At 40.1% G+C, this 17,933-nt stretch overlaps 1 protein-coding gene across 2 annotated transcripts in view; it reads left to right on the forward strand.

Moving 5' to 3' along the window:
* The window catches only part of LOC126354045 (serine/threonine-protein kinase 19-like), a 55,815-nt gene that overhangs the window by 25,259 nt on the left and 12,623 nt on the right, over nt 1-17,933 (forward strand). For both annotated transcript variants that reach the window (XM_050003388.1, XM_050003390.1), the window contains exons 2-3: nt 3,526-3,752; nt 17,252-17,408. In XM_050003388.1, the coding sequence (XP_049859345.1) occupies nt 3,526-3,752; nt 17,252-17,408 (384 nt within the window). The remainder of the gene's footprint in view (nt 1-3,525; nt 3,753-17,251; nt 17,409-17,933) is intronic.

Below are 17,933 nucleotides of genomic sequence, written 5' to 3' on the forward strand. Positions count from 1 at the left end.
CATGTACACATTTAGCCCCTCCATGTTTTCCCCATTATAATTGCTTTTCCTCTCTGCATAAAGGTACCTTCCAAAGTGACATGTACTATAACTGAGTCAGCCAACGTAATTTGGTTTGTCATTTTTCCAAGTCGTCAAAAAGTCTACAGTGGCAGATATTCCTCCTGTCACAACGATGGAATGAAGTGGTTTGTGTCAATAAGAAAATGCCCCAGCCCTTTGGCATACATATACAACAGTGGAACAAAGTGGTTTCAGTGTCAATAAGAAAATGTCCTAGCCCTTTGGCATACATATACAAGGACCCATCGGAACATCATCCTTGTGAATGATCTATTACATATTTTGTTAGTTTTATATGCTTATAATAGAGCAGTAGTGTGCTGTTCAGACTCTGGTCCAGTTTACTGGGTTGGATGTTTAAGTGTGTTTGACACTGACTGGATCATATTTTCGTGATCAGCTGTCTGAACATTCATCCTTTAAGTCTTAACAAATCCTCTGTTTTCTGGATGCAAGTGAGCCATAACTGATAATTTAAATTTTATTTATGTTATTTGGAAACAAATTATTTTACTCAGTCATGATGCCGTCATGAAAAGAATCTACCCACTGTCCAATTTGTCTTGGCTATTTTTGTTCCTAGTTAATGACATAAAAAGAAAACTGCAAGAGCAGCTTGCAAAACTGCTTACCAACTCTACATCTACATGACTACTCTGCAATTCACATTTAAGTGCTTGGCAGAGGGTTCATCGAACCACAATCATACTATCTCTCTACTATTCCACTCCCGAACAGCGAGCGGGAAAAACGAACACCTAAACCTTTCTGTTCGAGCTCTGATTTCTCTTATTTTATTTTGATGATCATTCCTACCTATGTAGGTTGGGCTCAACAAAATATTTTCGCATTCGGAAGAGAAAGTTGGTGACTGAAATTTCGTAAAAAGGTCTCGCCGCGACGAAAAACGTCTATGCTGTAATGACTTCCATCCCAACTCGTGTATCATATCTGCCACACTCTCTCCCCTATAACGCGATAATACAAAACGAGCTGCCCTTCTTTGCACTCCTCTACTGTTTCTTTTGCATTCCCATGTCTCTTAAATATAAATTTTTTCTCTGCTGTTTTCAAAAATTAATCATGCCTCAGTAATTATGATAATGTTCCCTTTACATTCTGGAATTAAGTTACTTGTAGAGGAACAAATGAGCCCTTTGTTGCAGACTGGATGCATCCAACTTTCTTCTTATGACAATGACAACTTTTATGATGATGATGCATTATTCTAATCAACTCACAAAGAAGAGATTTGAACTAGACAAGTTTATGGTTAGCACACTGGGCATACGTACAATGGGGAGAAGTAGGGTTGGAATCTCTTATCAGCCCATCCACATTAAGGTAGTCCTTCATTTCCCTAAATCAATGAATGTGAATGTTGCATGGCTGATTTCCTTCCTTGTCCTCCTTTTACCTAAGGCTGAGATTCAATGAAAGTGACTACATTGTCCATGGGAAATTAAATGTTAAACCTTCGTTTCTTCAATGTGGTTCAGAATATCATCCCAAATGGCCACAAAACTCATCAGTTTTTGCAATTATGGTATATATGTGGAGTAGAAAGCGAAATTTGTGATTGGAATGAGGATTTCTTGGTAGGGAGGAAGCATCATGTTAATTTGGACTGAGAGATTTTGACAAAGTACATTATTGACCACTCTGTTTAATTTTTATGGTGTTAATCCAGAACTATTAGTCCAAACTGCAGACAAAAATAATGGTGACTTACTGAAATTGCCCATTAACCTTGTCTATAAAATAACAAATGTTTGAGATCTGGCTAAAGAAATAAAGGATTTAAGTTAAACATTGTATTTTGATTTCCTTAACTCCAAATGTCCCATCCATCACTTGTGGAAAGTCTATTATATTTAATAAAAATTTATTGTTTCTATGTATAGGCAGCACCCTAACACACCACCTGTAATTTCCTCACATATTATTGTAGGCAATGGTGCTTACCTAGCACATTCTGTACATGTGCCACTGGCTTGGAGTTTCTTTGCAAAGTGTAACATTTTTTGGACTTTGGTGAATGTATGTTTTTAAATTTTTCGGATATATTTAACACTGTATGGTAGTGAGAAGGATGTGGTGACTTCATCTTGGAGCTGCATTAGCACACTAACTTCTATTCCCCAGTTAATAAATATGTCAGACTGACTTGACTTTTCTCAGATGTGGATTTAGGTGACAGGCATATTTTATGCTTACAACTGTGTTTGTTGTTGTACGTTCTCATAATACAAGTCGTATTAGCCACTGAAAATTAGATACTTGTGGCAAATGTCAAAACAGCTTTGCCAGCTACTCTATTCCATAATTTCTTCCATTCCACAGTCAAATTTCTCTTTGCCACCATGAAGAAAACCATATTTTTGAATACAACAGACTATGCTACACTATATAAATATAACTATGTATGGTGTGGCTGACAATTTGTCACTGCCACTTTTGTACTTCTTAGGATTGAGAGCTAATATACATTAACTAAATATGTTGATTACAGATAGCGAAAAAGGGCCATACTGGTTGCACACTTTTACTTGGCCTCTGAGTGGAGGACGCTGGGAGCAGAAGCTTGTGATCAACTCGCAACACATTGGCTGCTGAGACAAGCTCCCTCTTCTCCTCCAAGAGCAGCCAGCTTATATCGTATAAAAGAAACAAACATGTAATGGATTAATGCACCACAGAAGTGGCACGAAAGATGGTGGTGAAATGCTAGAAGGACCAGGTAGAGACTCTTCGCACTTTTCTGCAAATAGTATTATCAGTCACTGTGCACTACTTCATACACAGATCAACACTATTTTCACAATGGTTACTTATTGTTATGGTGCACTGAACTGTTACATAACTAAGGTTCATAACGAGTATAAACGATCCAGAATAGTACACTCAGCCGACTTCCACCAATCACAGAAAGGCCAAAGAAAAGTGTGCAATCAGTATTTTGAGATTACTTAAATGAATACACTTAAGTGCAGTATATGAAACCAATGAAAATAAAGGATGTTCACTTTAATGGGTGTTGTAACTGTTGCATACTTTGGCAAATGGGTGTATCGTACCCTAAACTACACCTTACTTCCAAGGAAACACTTCACAGAAGTGCTTAAACCAACTTATTATTCAACCGTTATTCAGGCTTAGCCCATCACCAGTCCGGTGATAGTCCTTTCCAATTTCTGTATCCTATTCTCTGTAGTTCTTACGTGTGATTCAGACTATTTCATTAAATCATATGGATGTAAATAACGCTTTTTATTCCTTGATTATGGGAAACTGTTGAATATAGTTAGATAATAAATAATTTGAGATGAAGCAACATTATTTGGCAAAATACTACTTTTACTGCACTCTGGCCTCCCACATATTTACACATTAAGATACTGCAGATCATTCAAAGTCAAAAGCTATTTACTTCATTATTGGCTTTCACATTTGTCTTTACAGAGTGTTTTACAAAGCAAAGGAAAAATTCGAATTTTCAAACTTGGTGGTGAGGAATCTGCACTTGTGGCAATTTTTACTGAAGATCTGAAGAAACACGTGTTGAAATGGTGTGCTGAAAAACCAATAATCACACGTTTTTTGAATGATGTTTTACCGGAAATGGATGATGTAAGCATTGATAAGAGTGTACTTCAAAAAAAGTTCACTCTTTCGGAGCATGATATAAGGTTGGTACGCATGATACAGAAAGCAAATAAACATCCAGGTATGTGTAGATGCTGAAACTTATGGTTTTCATGAGACTCTTATTTTTCTTTGTCCGTCTTTACAAAGTCTAGTTACATTTTGAAATTATAGCAGATAAAAATACTAGCTTTCGGGATCAGGGATCATTTGGGAAAAGAGGAAAGAGCTGGAGGAAACTACTCTAGTCATGAATTAATTAGGAAAGTCAAAATGTAATTGGGTGAAAGGAATTTTGAACCTCTGGTTAAAAAAGTGTTTTTTCCTATCTTTGATTGATAGAGGTTATAAATGTGTCATAGCATTCTTTAAGTTCAGTGTGGAAAAAGTCAGTTATGAGCAACAATTCTCATACCATACTTTTTGATCTTCTTTACAAGAAAACCACAAACTGCACAGTCAAATGCTTTTGATATGTTACAGAAAATGTCAGTTGGCGGTATGGTGTCTTTAAATTTTGTATCCACTGATTCTTGAATTAGAAAAATTGCATTTTGAAATCCAGTTTGAGGCATATTCCTATTGTTCCATGTCTCTATAATATGTTGTGGACCTTCGCCTTTCAGATGATGTTCTATCAGATATGTCGCATGCTAGTGCTTTCCGATTTCTGTATTCCATTCTCTGTATGTTGTCAACTCTGTCCACCTTGTTTTTGCATTGCTGTTCCCACTTTGCCCATATTTTTGAATACAACAGACTATGCTACACTATATAAATATAACTATGTATGGTGTGGCTGACAATTTGTCACTGCCACTTTTGTACTTCTTAGGATTGAGAGCTAATATACATTAACTAAATATGTTGATTACAGATAGCGAAAAAGGGCCAGTTAGTATCTTCTCTGCTACTTCTGTATCGACCATCAGTACCACTTGCCTTGCCCTCTGCATTCATGTGGATTTTACTGTTTGACAATATTATGAAGAGGATATATTGCTAATCACCATATAGCAAAGACGTTGAATCACAGACAGACACAATAAAAAGTAAGCTATCAGCCAAAATGTGTTCTTCTGAATTAAAGAGCATGTACACACACATTCACACAAACACAATTTGTACACACATGATCACTGTCTCTGGCTTCCGAGGCCAAACCGGCAGTCATTTTGTTGTGCCTTTCTGCGACTCAGTGTCTCCACTATATGATGAGTAGCTAATCTCTCCTTTTCATAATATTATCATTCTATCCTGGATTTTCCATTGTTTGACTTGACTGCTTTTTTGATACATGGCTCATTACACGTGGTATAAAGCGCATTCTCATATTGTCTTTTCCACTTGTCTCCTTTGCAGCTGGAGTCAATTATTCTGCAGAGTACCTTTCAAATGTGTCCATTGCTATCCCATACTGTTAGTAGCCAAGTTTCTGAGGCCTATGTGAGCATTATTCTTATGAGGAGTTTATAGATATTTAGTGGAGCAAAATTAGAGCCTTGAAGAAAATAGTTATATTAGAGCAAAATAAGCTCTATTGGCTGCATCTAGCTGTTTAATTTTGGAGGAGGTATCATAGTAGGTAATGGCCAATTTCACGTATTTAAACTCCTTGACATTCTCAGATTCACAACCAGATAAAGCTATTGACTTCAGCATGCTTCCTGTGTCTAGTCATTTGCAAGCTGTAAATTTAGTCTTTAACTCATTGTCAGTTCCATGTCTTTAGCAGCCTGTTTAACACAATAAATGTTTCTGGTATTACCATATGAAATCTTCTGACTAAGTTTATATTAGTAGTGTAGACTAATATTTACACTGTTTTGTGGATGATTGTCTCCCTGGCCAGCAAGTTAGCTTCTTGTATTATATGTTCCAGTGCTGCGTTAAAAAGAAAGGAACCCACTATGACCTTTCCTTGGTGTTACATCATAGTGAATATCCAGTGGCTCTGCTAATTCTCATAAAACCCTGAATCTGCTATTTGGAGTGCTCATTGTCATCCTCAACATTTTCAACAGCTTCTCAGATATTCCCATTTCTCTCAGGGCAGTATATAATTTATTCTTATCCACACTATCATATGCATCTTTAAAGTCAACAAATAGGTGGTGTGTACCAATTCCAGATTCAGTTTTTTTTTTTAAAGATTTCTCTCAAGGTGAAAGAAACTGCTCCACCATTTGCTTTCCTGGGAAAAATCCATGTTGGTATAGGAATGTTTCTGTCTGGATGATCAGATGGAGGCAGTAAAATGGGCTTAGTGAGTACTTTATACTCCATGTTTAGGAGTGTTATTCATCAATAGTTTGCACACTCCATTTGATCTCCGTTATTGTAGAGAGCGCATGTAATACCTCCCTTCACTTCTCAGATCAACATCAGTATTTTTAAGAGGAACTGTTCCAGTTTCTGACTACTCTGTTTTAGTAATTCTGCAGGGATTGCAGCTGTTCCAGCTACCTTGTTATTTGGTCATTTGAACGAAGTTCTTATTTCTCCAACTATTGGAGGGACCAGATTCTTCCCATTTGCTGCTGCTTGTTCAGTTCATAGGAACTCCTTGTGTCATCAGTACTTGAGCCATTGTTAACGGATCCTTTCTCTTAGCGTATGATGAAACCACTTTCACCAATGGCTAGGCTACTATTAGAGTTTCGTTCTGAAGCCATCGCCACACCATTTAACACTATCAGTCATTCTCTTTTCTTTTCTTTGTGAAATCTACTTCAGTTTTCCTTTTCTCTTCATAATCTTGCTTTATTCTTTTCATACAGTTGCTTTGTAATGTCTTCTTGTATGCCTTATTTTATTCTTTAGTTTCTGCCTTTCATTCTTTCTTGTGTGTCTAAATTCTATTCCCAGTGCTTCATGTTCTGCAGCTTCAATTACCATCTTAATCATTTCCCACATTTCTTGAATACTGTTGTGCTCCTTTTCTCCCTTCAGTGCCTCTGTTAGTACTTCTTGGTGTCATTTCTTAATTTCAGGTGCCTTAGGACAGCTGCGCATGGTTTGTTGCAAATACTTTTGGTGTATTAGATGTACTTGTTTTAATGCTGGCCCATACCAGATAGTGATCTGAGTCAATTTTTGGACTCCTGAATCTTCGCACATATCAAGCTGGTCTGATCTATGTAGTATCTATCAACATATTGTCTATGTGGTTCACTATGTTGCATCAGGGGATTTCCCTGTCTCTTTGTGGATGTTTCTTGTGGGAACTGTATGAAACCAACAAACATATTATGATATGCTGCAATTGAAATTAATCTGATTCTGTTATCATTGTTGTGTGTTTACTGTGTGGGCCGGTTGTTGGTCTGAATATCTGTTCTCTCTCCACATTGGCAATGAAATGTCCAGCTACTATTTTATCATGATTGGGTAGTAATATATTCTTTCAGGAAATATATTCTTTCAGGAAGTTCATAGAACAGATTTTTTTCTGAACCTGAACAATAATTATACTGTAATCAAAAAATCCCCCGTAATCCGTTAAACTGGCAGTTTTAGACGTCTACTTGTAAAACAGGATCACTAGGTGTTTAATCTGGTTGTTTACCATGAAATGTGTGTCCAATTCATGTACTTCTGTGGAGCCATTATAAAATAAGTTTGCTTCTCATATCTTTAGCTTCCATTCTCAGTGCAGCATATTTCTTGAAGGGCTACAATTTCAGTCTTAAGTTTCTTTAGTTTATCCAGCAATATTTTTAAGGCATCCAGACTGCACAAAGACTGGTGTCCCATGTTCCTATAGAAACACCTGATTTATACTTTTATTTTTTTCTTTCAATATTTTGTTATACTGTAATCTGTCCTTTTTCTTGCTAGGTCTCCTTCCAATAATCTGCCCACCTTCTTTTCATTGTAGTTTTGTGTCATTGTGGTATTTGCAGTTACTGTTTGTAAAAGTGTGTTGATCAGCTCCCTGCCAGCTTGACCAGGATTTGTTCTTCCCCATGCAGTTTGGCTTTGGTTTGCCCGGAGATACATTTTTCCTGTTATGTGGAACACATTTTGTCTGGCTTCCACACTGAGGCCTGAAGGGATTGTGTGGCCCTACTGGTAGCTATGGTACCGATTCCATCTAGCAACTTCAGTTAGCCCAGTATTTCTCTTAGATTATTGTCTGGTGCACCAATTTACAGTTATTTCAAATGTGCAAGTGGTTTTACCCAGCAGAAACCATATTGCCTTACTTGTCCCTTACTCATTTGTCTGTGGTATTTAATATGTTTGTTGGAGCTGTGCGCATATTAGTCAGTCAATGATAGTGTACGTCAGCAATGTAATTTTTTTCAGATTAATTTTCTGTGATATATCACTACAAATTCCAGTGTCTGTGATAGATGCGCTACCTTCCAATAATTATTATTGTTTAAAGTCTAATGAAGGATTGTTTACAGAATCTCATGAAACAAAGTTTATATCATAAAAGTTAATTTCAGTTAAATATATACTGTGGAAAAAATTAAAGGGTCACATTTTTTTAAACCCAGTCATTTTCCTCCACTGCAGTGCACAAATTTGAAATGTGGCTCAAAAGTGTCTACAACCTTCCTCCATAATGATGCAAAAGCATGGTACCCAGCAACGTAACCATCCAGCTCGGCAAATCTTCGAATGGGTAGGTGTTGCCACATGCAAAAGAAGACCAGAACTCAGAAGTTCATGTGAGGTTGGTTAAAGATGTCACATTGGCATCAAATTTAACCACAGTTTTGGCCAAAGCACCATGGGAAGGCCATCACAGCGCCCCCCCCCCCCCCCCCCCACATCTCACCCCAACTCGTGATGCCTTTATGATGGAGGTCAGAACCGCAACACCCAGCATTGAAATTGACCACTTTTCTTATGGGTGGACAAGAAAAAAGTTTTAGCTATACCACTTCTCAGAATAGAGGTGGAAAGGCCTCAGGAGGTGAGATAAAAGAGAGTCAATGAAAGGACCCCTTCTTTCGGTTTGTTCCCCTTAGGAGCTCAGCATTTGTTTGCTGACTCTGGGCTTGGCGACCCCGTGGGTTCCTGAGCTGGAGACAATCAGCCCTCTGCCACCATAAGCTCTGGGCAGCAGTGGAATGTTGTGTGTTTTGCAGAAAGGGAGTCTTGACTTCACCGCCTGGACTGCTCGATATAAAAAAAAATTTAAAAAAACATCAATCTTAAGGTGCGCTACATGCTGATGATGTGAATGGTTGTTGAGGTAAAACAGTCTCTAGTGGGCAACCTCTGGGGCACCTGCCGCCCCTAGTTATATGAAGCTTGCTCAGGCATGTAGGGCTCTGCCAGGGTAAATGGTTGTTTCCCTAGCATCTCATGGGATCCCTGTGGAATGGTCTCATAAAACTGCTACTCCTGACAGGCTGGGTGTACTGTCAGGTAGTACCTACATATGCTCATCAAAGAGAACTTGGTTGGTCAGTCCTCGCGAAAAGAAGTCTCAGAATCATAGTAACAGGGCATTAGTGTGCCATGATACTTTCATTGTAATCAAGCAACCTGGGGGAACTTCTAAGAAGGTACCCCCTTTCTATATTCACAAGGCATTGGAAGGTATTGCTGGGTCTCTTAAAAAGTGTCAAACGACTGTGTAATGGAACACTTCTAGCTAAAACTGCTAATTCACCCCAAATATCTAAGCTGCTGGGATGTAAGGACATATTTGACTACCCAGTCGAGTTTGAGTCTCATAACACCCCTAACTTCAGTAAGAGTGTGGTTACCTGCTCCGAACTAATGGAGGTGGACCCCGTGGAGTTATGCGAAGAATGGAAAAATATGGGCATCATGAAAGTGCACAAGTATATGAGCAGTGTCAATGGCAAATTGGAAAAATCAGCAACATTTATTCTAATGTGTAATTCTCCGGAATTACCTGATCATATCCTTGTAGGCTATATCTGTCTTAAGGTTCGCCCATTTGTTCGTAACCCAGTGTGATGCTACAAATGTCAAAGATTTGGCCATACCACTATGGGATGTAATGGGAGGGCTACATGTTACAATTGTGGAGGGTCGGCTCAGGAATGAGGCAATTCTTGTACACTTCCTCCAAAATGTGTAAACTGCTCCAGGGATCACTCAGTGTGGAGCAGAAAGTGTGAGGTTTACAACAAAATCCAGGAGTTGAAATTCAAGAGACACGTACCCTATGGTGAAGCTAAAAAATCTTTCAAAGCTATCCAACCACCGGTGTTTGCTACTTTCTTTTGCATCAGCCCTTAAGATTCCAATCGCTAAGTGTGATGCCTCCACACAAACTCAGACCACAGATCCAGGTACGAGCACATGCACTTGTCGGTGTACCTATGGGGGAAACACTTCAGTTGAAACTGAAGTCACTCAAAAGACATCAGTAGTGGGCTTACAACCTAAGCCACATACCACTACCCATCATTAGAAATCAACTAAGCCATCCCCACAACCCAGGTAAACACCTCCTCCCACCAGTAAAGGTAACATCTTTCGAAAAGTAGCTCCAAGTCCAAGAAAGTGATAGTGGGAGAAAGAACAGAACAACCATTGCTAAACAATGCTTTCCACAGGGCCATCTGTGTTGCAGTGGAATTTGAATGGATGTTGCTCACATTTGGAAGAATTACAGCTTCTGGTCCAGGAGAAACTGTTCTGCATCTGCTTACAAGAAACATATCTTAGTCATCGGCACACTTGCATTACGGGGTTACCACCCATACAGGAAGGACTATACTACTGGAGACAGGGCTAAAGGTGGAGTTGTTTTCATTGATGACAGATGTGACTCCTCTCCTGCCCCTCTTACCACGACCATACAAGCAATTGCCGTGAAAGTTCTTGAACCCTTTAAAATCATAGTGTGTTCCTTGTACCTTTCCCCTAACAGTGCTTTGGGTGCAGATACTCTGGCAGAACTCTTCCAGGCAATCCCATGCCTAATCCTTCTTGTGGGGGACTTTAAAGCACAGTGCAATGGGGCTCGGCTACCACCTGCTCCAGGTGCCGGATGATTGAGAGACTCGTCCATTCTGAGAATATCTGCCTTGTGAATGCGGGTCAGGTGATAACTTTTCCACAGCTACATGGTCTCTTTCAGCTGCTGGCCTTTGTTTTTGTTCCCCAACTATTGCAGACTCGCTTCAGTGGGAAGTAGCTGCAGATTTACATCTAGTGACCACTTCCCAGTGTGGATCCGTTTGCCTACTAGGATGGTAGCTGACAGGAGACCATGCAGATATGATACAAAGGGCAAACTGGTTGCAGTACAGTCAACAGGCTATTTTTGAACAAAAGGTTTGTGCTCGGGAAATGGTTGCCCATATCACTTGTGAGATCCAACAGGCTGCCGTGGAGTCCATCCCCCAGTCGAGTAACCACCTCAGATGAAGACCTGTACCTTGTTGGAATGACAAACTGTCAATTGGCAATCAGGGTCAGACGAAGAGCTGTGTGGAACTTCAAACACTGCCCAACTACAGAAAATCTTCATGCCTTCAGATCTGCGAGAGCACATGGGAGGCAAGTGATAAAAGAATGTAAGAGGGCTTCCTAGAGGAAATTCATGACTTCGATTAATTGGTCCACTTTCATTGCACAAGATTGAGAATCAATAAGGCAGATTCCAGGCAAGGTTAGTACACATCCCATTACAGTCTTGTCAAGTTATAGGATCTTGGTGGACATGCCAGAAGACATGGCTCAGGTTTTAACTGGACACCTCTTGTCATCCAGACAAGCTCCTGCTTTTTTTCAGGTGTTCCGTATGACTACAGAGAAGAGGGAGCTGAATTTCATCTTCATAATGAGGAAGTCTACATCCTTCCATTCTCCATGTGGGAACTGGAATCGGCTTTGTCTGTAGCCAGAGACTTTGCTCCAGGACTTGATGAGATCCATTATGCCATGCTTTTATCATCTGTGCCCTGAAACGAAAGGACAGCTCCTCTCTGGTTTCAGTCAGATCTGGTGGACAGCACCCCACAACTTGGAAGGAGGCAATATTAATTCCATTCTGGAAACCAGGCAAGAACCATAGCGCCCCTAACAGTTACTGGAGTGTAGCCGTTACCAGTTGTATGGGTAAGATTCTTGAACATATGGTCTGGTTGCTTGAATTCTGAGGTCACCTGAACCACTCCCAGTGTGATTTCAGGCACTACCATTCCACCCTTCACAACTAATTTCTACTGGAGACGGCAATACAGGAGTCCATCTTATCCCAAAACCATTTGGTTTTTGTGTTTTTTGACTCCAAAAAAGCATATGACACTACTTGGAGGTACAACATCCTTCGCCAACTTCAAGGATGGGGACTACGTGGACATCTGCCGCTTCTTAGCCAATCCTTTCTCGAGGACTGGCATTTTCAATATCGTGTTGGCAATGCTATGTCATACTGCTGTTTTCTAGAGAACTGGGTCCCCCAAGGCAGTGTTCTCAGTGTCACATTGTTTGCCATTGCTATCAGTGGCATTTCCTCCGCCATGAGGAGCCCTGTCAAAAGCTCTCTGTTTGTGGATGACTTTGCAATCTTGTACTCTTCCTCTGATCTTATAAAAATGGTGAGGCAGCTACAGTTGACCATTAGGAGGCTGGAAACCTGGGCCAGGGCAACTGGTTTTAGATTACATTTGTCAATTTTAACCATGCTCGTTGAAGTTTTAACCATCCAGTGCTAACAATGGGGGACATTATTTTATGTTTTCAAGACACTGTGCACTTTTTGGGTTTATTATTTGACTCAAAATTACCGGTAACTTGGCTTCCACACCTGAAAGACCTATGAACCTTCCAGTCATTGAATATTTTGAAATGCCTTGTCAGCTCCCCATGGTTTTCTGTTAAGTCCCAGCTCCTGCAGTATTAAAGGACATTTGTTTGATCAATTTTATATTTTGGCAGCCTGGTCAATGGATGAGCCTGTCCTTCCTACCTCAAGGTGCTAGATGCTATCCACTATGAACGCATTTGTATATTGAGTGGATACTTTTGGACCAGCCCAATTCAGAATCTGTGTGCATAGGCTGGTGAACCTTCACTCTGGATTTGGCAACATATCCTTTTTGGATCGACCGGCATTGAAAATCTCAGCGTCATCTCACTCCTTGATATTTAGTTCAGTGGTCTAATCCACCTTTTAACAACTGTTCAGGAATCGCCCCATGTGACCCACCCATTTGGGATACATGCTACAGACGGTCTTAAGGATCTGGATGTATCAGGCATTAAAATACACAACCAGGTATGGAACGCATTGCCACCTTGGCGTCTTCAGAGACCCAGAACTTGTACTCCAGATTTTGTTTTTACAACTTTCTTGTTGTTCACATTCTGTACATACTGGAGTTTTACCATTGTTTATACAGATGGGTCCCTGCAAGAGGATGTCCTCAGTTGTTTTGCTGTTTTCCCTGATAGGGTTTTTTAAGTGCGACTCCCAGAACAATTTACAAATTATGATGCAGAATTATATGGCATTCTGATGGCACTGCAGAGGATTCACAGACATCACAGTACAAGATTTCTTGTCTGTTCTGTCTCTCTTAGTGCACTGCAAGCACTTAACCAAATGTCTCCGGTAAAGCACTTAACAGAATGTATCCAGTAGACCCGCTGATTCAGCTCATCCATGACTTCTTACAGCAGCTCCAACACCATGGCAAGGAGGTGATCTTTCACCGGGATACAGGCCTAAGACATGGCCAACTAAGCCACTAAGGAAGTATTTTGGCATGGTGCTGTCCATCAGTGTCTCATCCCACTGCATGTCATCATCTCATTTTCTGACAGATGCATCATGCATCAGTGGGAGATTGAATGGTTGAAGATGACAGACAACAAAATATGTTTGCTCAAATCGACCACAAAGGCATTTCGGACTTCATGTCAGCATCACTGCTGGAAGGAGGTTCTGCTTACCAGATTGGCAATCAAGCTTAGTCCTTTAACACAAGGCTTCTTCCTCCAGTGGGAGGATCCACCACTCTTTGAAGTTTGTGGTGTGCCACTTTCAGTTCAGCATATTGTGGCTACGTGTCAAATATACTGGTATTAGGACAGCCCTTCAGTGTCGATTGAGATTTGCCCACCATCCTTGTAGATACTGATTTCAGTGTTACAAGGGTGGGAACATTTTGTGAACTGTCAGGCCTCATCCCTAAATTTGTCGGGCAAGGAGGCAGACTTTAATGTATTATAAACTGCTCCGCATGTGGGGACAGCCTTCGCCCCACCCATGACTTTTCATCACGGTGCTGATGACCATGATGTCGAGTGCCCCTCACCTCAGATCACCACCACCACCAACACCAACACTATCATCATCATAATCACATCATCATCATCATCAATCATCATCATACACACATTTTGCTGTCAAAAACAACAGTTTGTAGTGCAGTATGAAACAGAATGACATTCTTGACAATCTCCGACACCCTCCAAATGATTAAACCCTTCTCTAAGGACATTGTGGGGCTGCAACTTCATTGGACCTAATTTGATCCCTCTGGAGTGTAGCATGACCACAATTTCTGCTCTGGTATATAGGATGGAAACATTAGGGCCATTCAGAACCATTCAGTGAAATTTGAAGGTTATCCGAAGCAGCAAAGGTCGTTTGTTTCTTCAGCCCTCCTGTTTCACGCTGTTCTATGGCTTGATTGAGAAGGGGAGGGGCAGGTTGCAACTTTGACAGTTGCATGAAGAAAACAGTAAACAGTGTCTCATAAGACCCCCACCGCCCTCCCCCAGTTTGGCAACACCCTTGGTGCCACATTGATTTCTAGGCACCTGTGAGCAAATAAACCAGTGACACTCTTCAGCTGAGTTGTGCTGCACTGTTGCTCTTGTGCGTGCTTGCAGGTGTGCTGAATATGAGCAGTGTCTAAGGAGTTGCCTGTCCACAGGTGCTTAGGAATTGGCCGAGGGTTGTCTCCATAAAGGTACATTTTTAAAGCACTCAAGAAAGATGTGTGGATGGCACTGAGGGATGTTGCCGAGTTGGGGGAGTCTTAGAGGGACCCTTTGCTGTTTTATTCATGCGAATGTCAATGCCCTCCACTCCCCCTCCTTGATGACACCATAAGAGGGTTGAAACAGCATAAACACTCTTCGCTGCTGCAGATCACGTTCAAATTTCCTTGATTGGATTTGAATGGTCCATAGTGGTTCCACCCTGTATACCAATACCAGATCAAAAATTATGGTAACACTACACTCCAAAGGGTTCAGGTTCAGATCACATTAACAAGGTTGCAGCTCTATGGTGTCCTTAGAGAAGGGTTGAATCGTGGGGGGAGGGGGGGGGGGGGGATAACAGTGTCAAAGGTTGTCAATAACAATGGTCTGTAGCACATTGCATTGCAAACTCGTTTTGTCATAAAATGTGTGTAAATCAATGCCCCAAGGGAAGGGATGGTTTTATTGACACCCTTTACGCGCCATCCCCTGTGAGGCCTTTCTGCAATGAGTCTGAGTGACAGTGTTTCAGATGTTTTCGTCAGCCAGCCATAAGAAGGCTGCAGTATTTCAAGACTGGCCATCACGGTTCTGTCTTCCAAGTGTCAATAGAAAGGATGAGATGTGGTTAAGGGGAGGAGGGGGCGGGAAGTGGTGATCTTCCCATGGTGTGCCATATGGACAGTGACATTGGACATAATTATGGTGAAATTTGGTGCTAATACAACATCATTACCCATTTTACACCTCATATGAATGTCTCAGCTCAGGCCTTTCTCTTATTCATGTATATACACCTTGCTTTTTGAAGCTTCACCAAGCCTGTGATGTCACAGAGAACTGTGCTTTTGCACCATTACAAAGGAAGATTGTTGGCAACTTTGAACCAAATTTCAAACTTCTTTTGAACCAAATTTCAAACTTCTCTGGCACATCTGGAGAAAATGAATGGTTTCAAAAAGTGACCCTTTAATTCTGTTAAGGACTGTATGAAAGGAACAAATATGGGCCTTACTAAGTAGCACCAGAAACCGATCGATACACGTAACCTAAAAATCAGTATCTTTTGTAATCTGAGATTCATTCTTGTTGTAAAATAGGAAATATTCAGAGCACATAAGACTAATCAGTAATTAGAGAAAATTGCCAGGAAAGTGAGTGAGATGGAATGGAAAGGCAGATTGGAAGAAAATGTATAAACGAACATAAAAATAATAAACAGTAAATAACAAGAGTAAAGGTAACAACCCACCATATAGCTGAGGTGTTGAAATGTCGATTGGCACATGAACCACACCGAGAATGTTGCTAGCTGTTGGATGAATTCTTGTTTAGGCTTACTGGAGCAAAGCTACACCACATTGTCCACATTAAGTACATTGTGCAGGCACTGCAGCTCAACTACATGATTGAAAATGGATTTGCCCAAAAGCTAGCTATGATATCTGTTTTATGTACCAATTGCCAACTCAGTGCTTCATTTGTATGTTGGATTGTTAACATTTTGCATTAACTAAAAATAAGTTATCCTTGCAATATATGACATTTCATCCTTCCCTCCTGTGTCTTCTCTGATTTCCTCCAGCACTTTCCAGGAATCTCCTGTTAATTCCTAGCACTCCAATGGCATGTGACACTCAGCATTGCGAATTTTGCTTTCCCCTCTGATTTCGAGCGTCATTTGACCTAATTTTTTGTAGTTCTCGCATGCTTCGTTCTTGAATCTGACTGTACTATGCTCTTCAGTACTGAACAGTACTGTCATCTAGAGAAGCCTGAGTTAACTTGGTGTCAAACTGTAGCAGTTGTGTTGAGAGAGAAGTTGTAATTATTATGTTCAAGTTAGTAGGTGCGAAATGGTTAATTCTCCGCGCAAAGTCCTTTCTGAGGGAGAGATTGTAGAGCATTTAGAGAGAAGTCTAAGTGAAAATGTCAGTGACAATGATTTTGGTGATAATGGTGCTTCATTTGTAAACAGTTCAAGTGAAATTAAAATGGAAAGTCCACTGAGAAGAGCTTAAAAACTATCATACAATGAAAAGTTTTGTACTGTAATGCTTATGTAAATATATCTTAAAGTGCACTTTTTGATGCGTACCCTAATTGTTGGTCAGTGGCCTCGCTGTTTTCACGAAATGACTCGCGCAATTCTCTGTGGTGTGCTCGCCACCTGGCTGGCCGCAATTAAAATAAGAGTGCGCTGAGATGCCCTGTGTCTGGAGTGCAAAGGATTAAAGCTAATTACTTTATATTCACTATTGTTGCTGCTTGCTAACCGGTCTTTATTGTTTGTGTGTATTTAATAGTGGTTAAATTTTGGTGAAAATATTCCTTATAAATATTATATCTAAAGTAACGATGATATGAAAAAGATAGTGCTACTCACCATATAGAAGAGGCTTTGAGTCACAGTTATGCACAATGAAAAGTGCATGTCTGCAACTCGAGCTACCTCTATATGGTGAGTAGCAATCTATCCTATTCATACTGATATTATTCCATGCTGGACTTTCTGTTGTTTTATTCCTAAATTAATAATACAATAGGAAACACTAAGTGAAGAAATTGTGCCTTTTACATAGTTTGAATTTTTTTACAGATTTTTGTTTGGATGTGGTCTGCTAACATTAAGATCAGCTTCGAGTTTTTGGTTCTCTTTTCCAAATGCTGGAGATTTCATGAAAACTTACTTAAAGGGGAGGAAAGCTGTCCTAGCAACAATAAAGAGGAGCAAATTCAGTGAAATTCTACAGCCTGTGAGAAAATAGTATTATTTATTCCTAATTTAAAAATTACTAACAAACCATCATATCAAAACAAAACATGCACACAGTTATTTTATCAATGACACATCAATGCATTTATGTATGTATTTCTGCTGGGCTTACACTTCTCTCTAATTACGTTTATTCTTCCAGTTTTCAATAAAAGCAGCAAAGAACTTAAAGGTGGGAGGAGGTCAGTTCTCATTTTGACCATAAATTTGCACATCTCATAGGTGGTGGTAAATGGTGAGAACTGAATCACATTTGGTCTGGCAAATGCTAGGGTCTGTTGGTAGTGTTAGCTCAAAGCCTCCACAGATTTTATCACCATGAGCTCTGTGTATTACTCACAACGGAACCTGATTTAATTGGGGAGATGTTGGCTTAATCACAGTGTGTGAAGTGGAATTCATATTTTGGTTCAGCCATTCTGATTCAAATTTTCTGTGGTTTCCTTACATGCTGATTGGTTGATAGTTTCTTTATCAGGACAGTCAGTTTCTGTCTGAGTTGTAA

This window comes from Schistocerca gregaria, chromosome 3 (assembly GCF_023897955.1).
Source record: "Schistocerca gregaria isolate iqSchGreg1 chromosome 3, iqSchGreg1.2, whole genome shotgun sequence".
Taxonomy (NCBI): domain Eukaryota; kingdom Metazoa; phylum Arthropoda; class Insecta; order Orthoptera; family Acrididae; genus Schistocerca; species Schistocerca gregaria.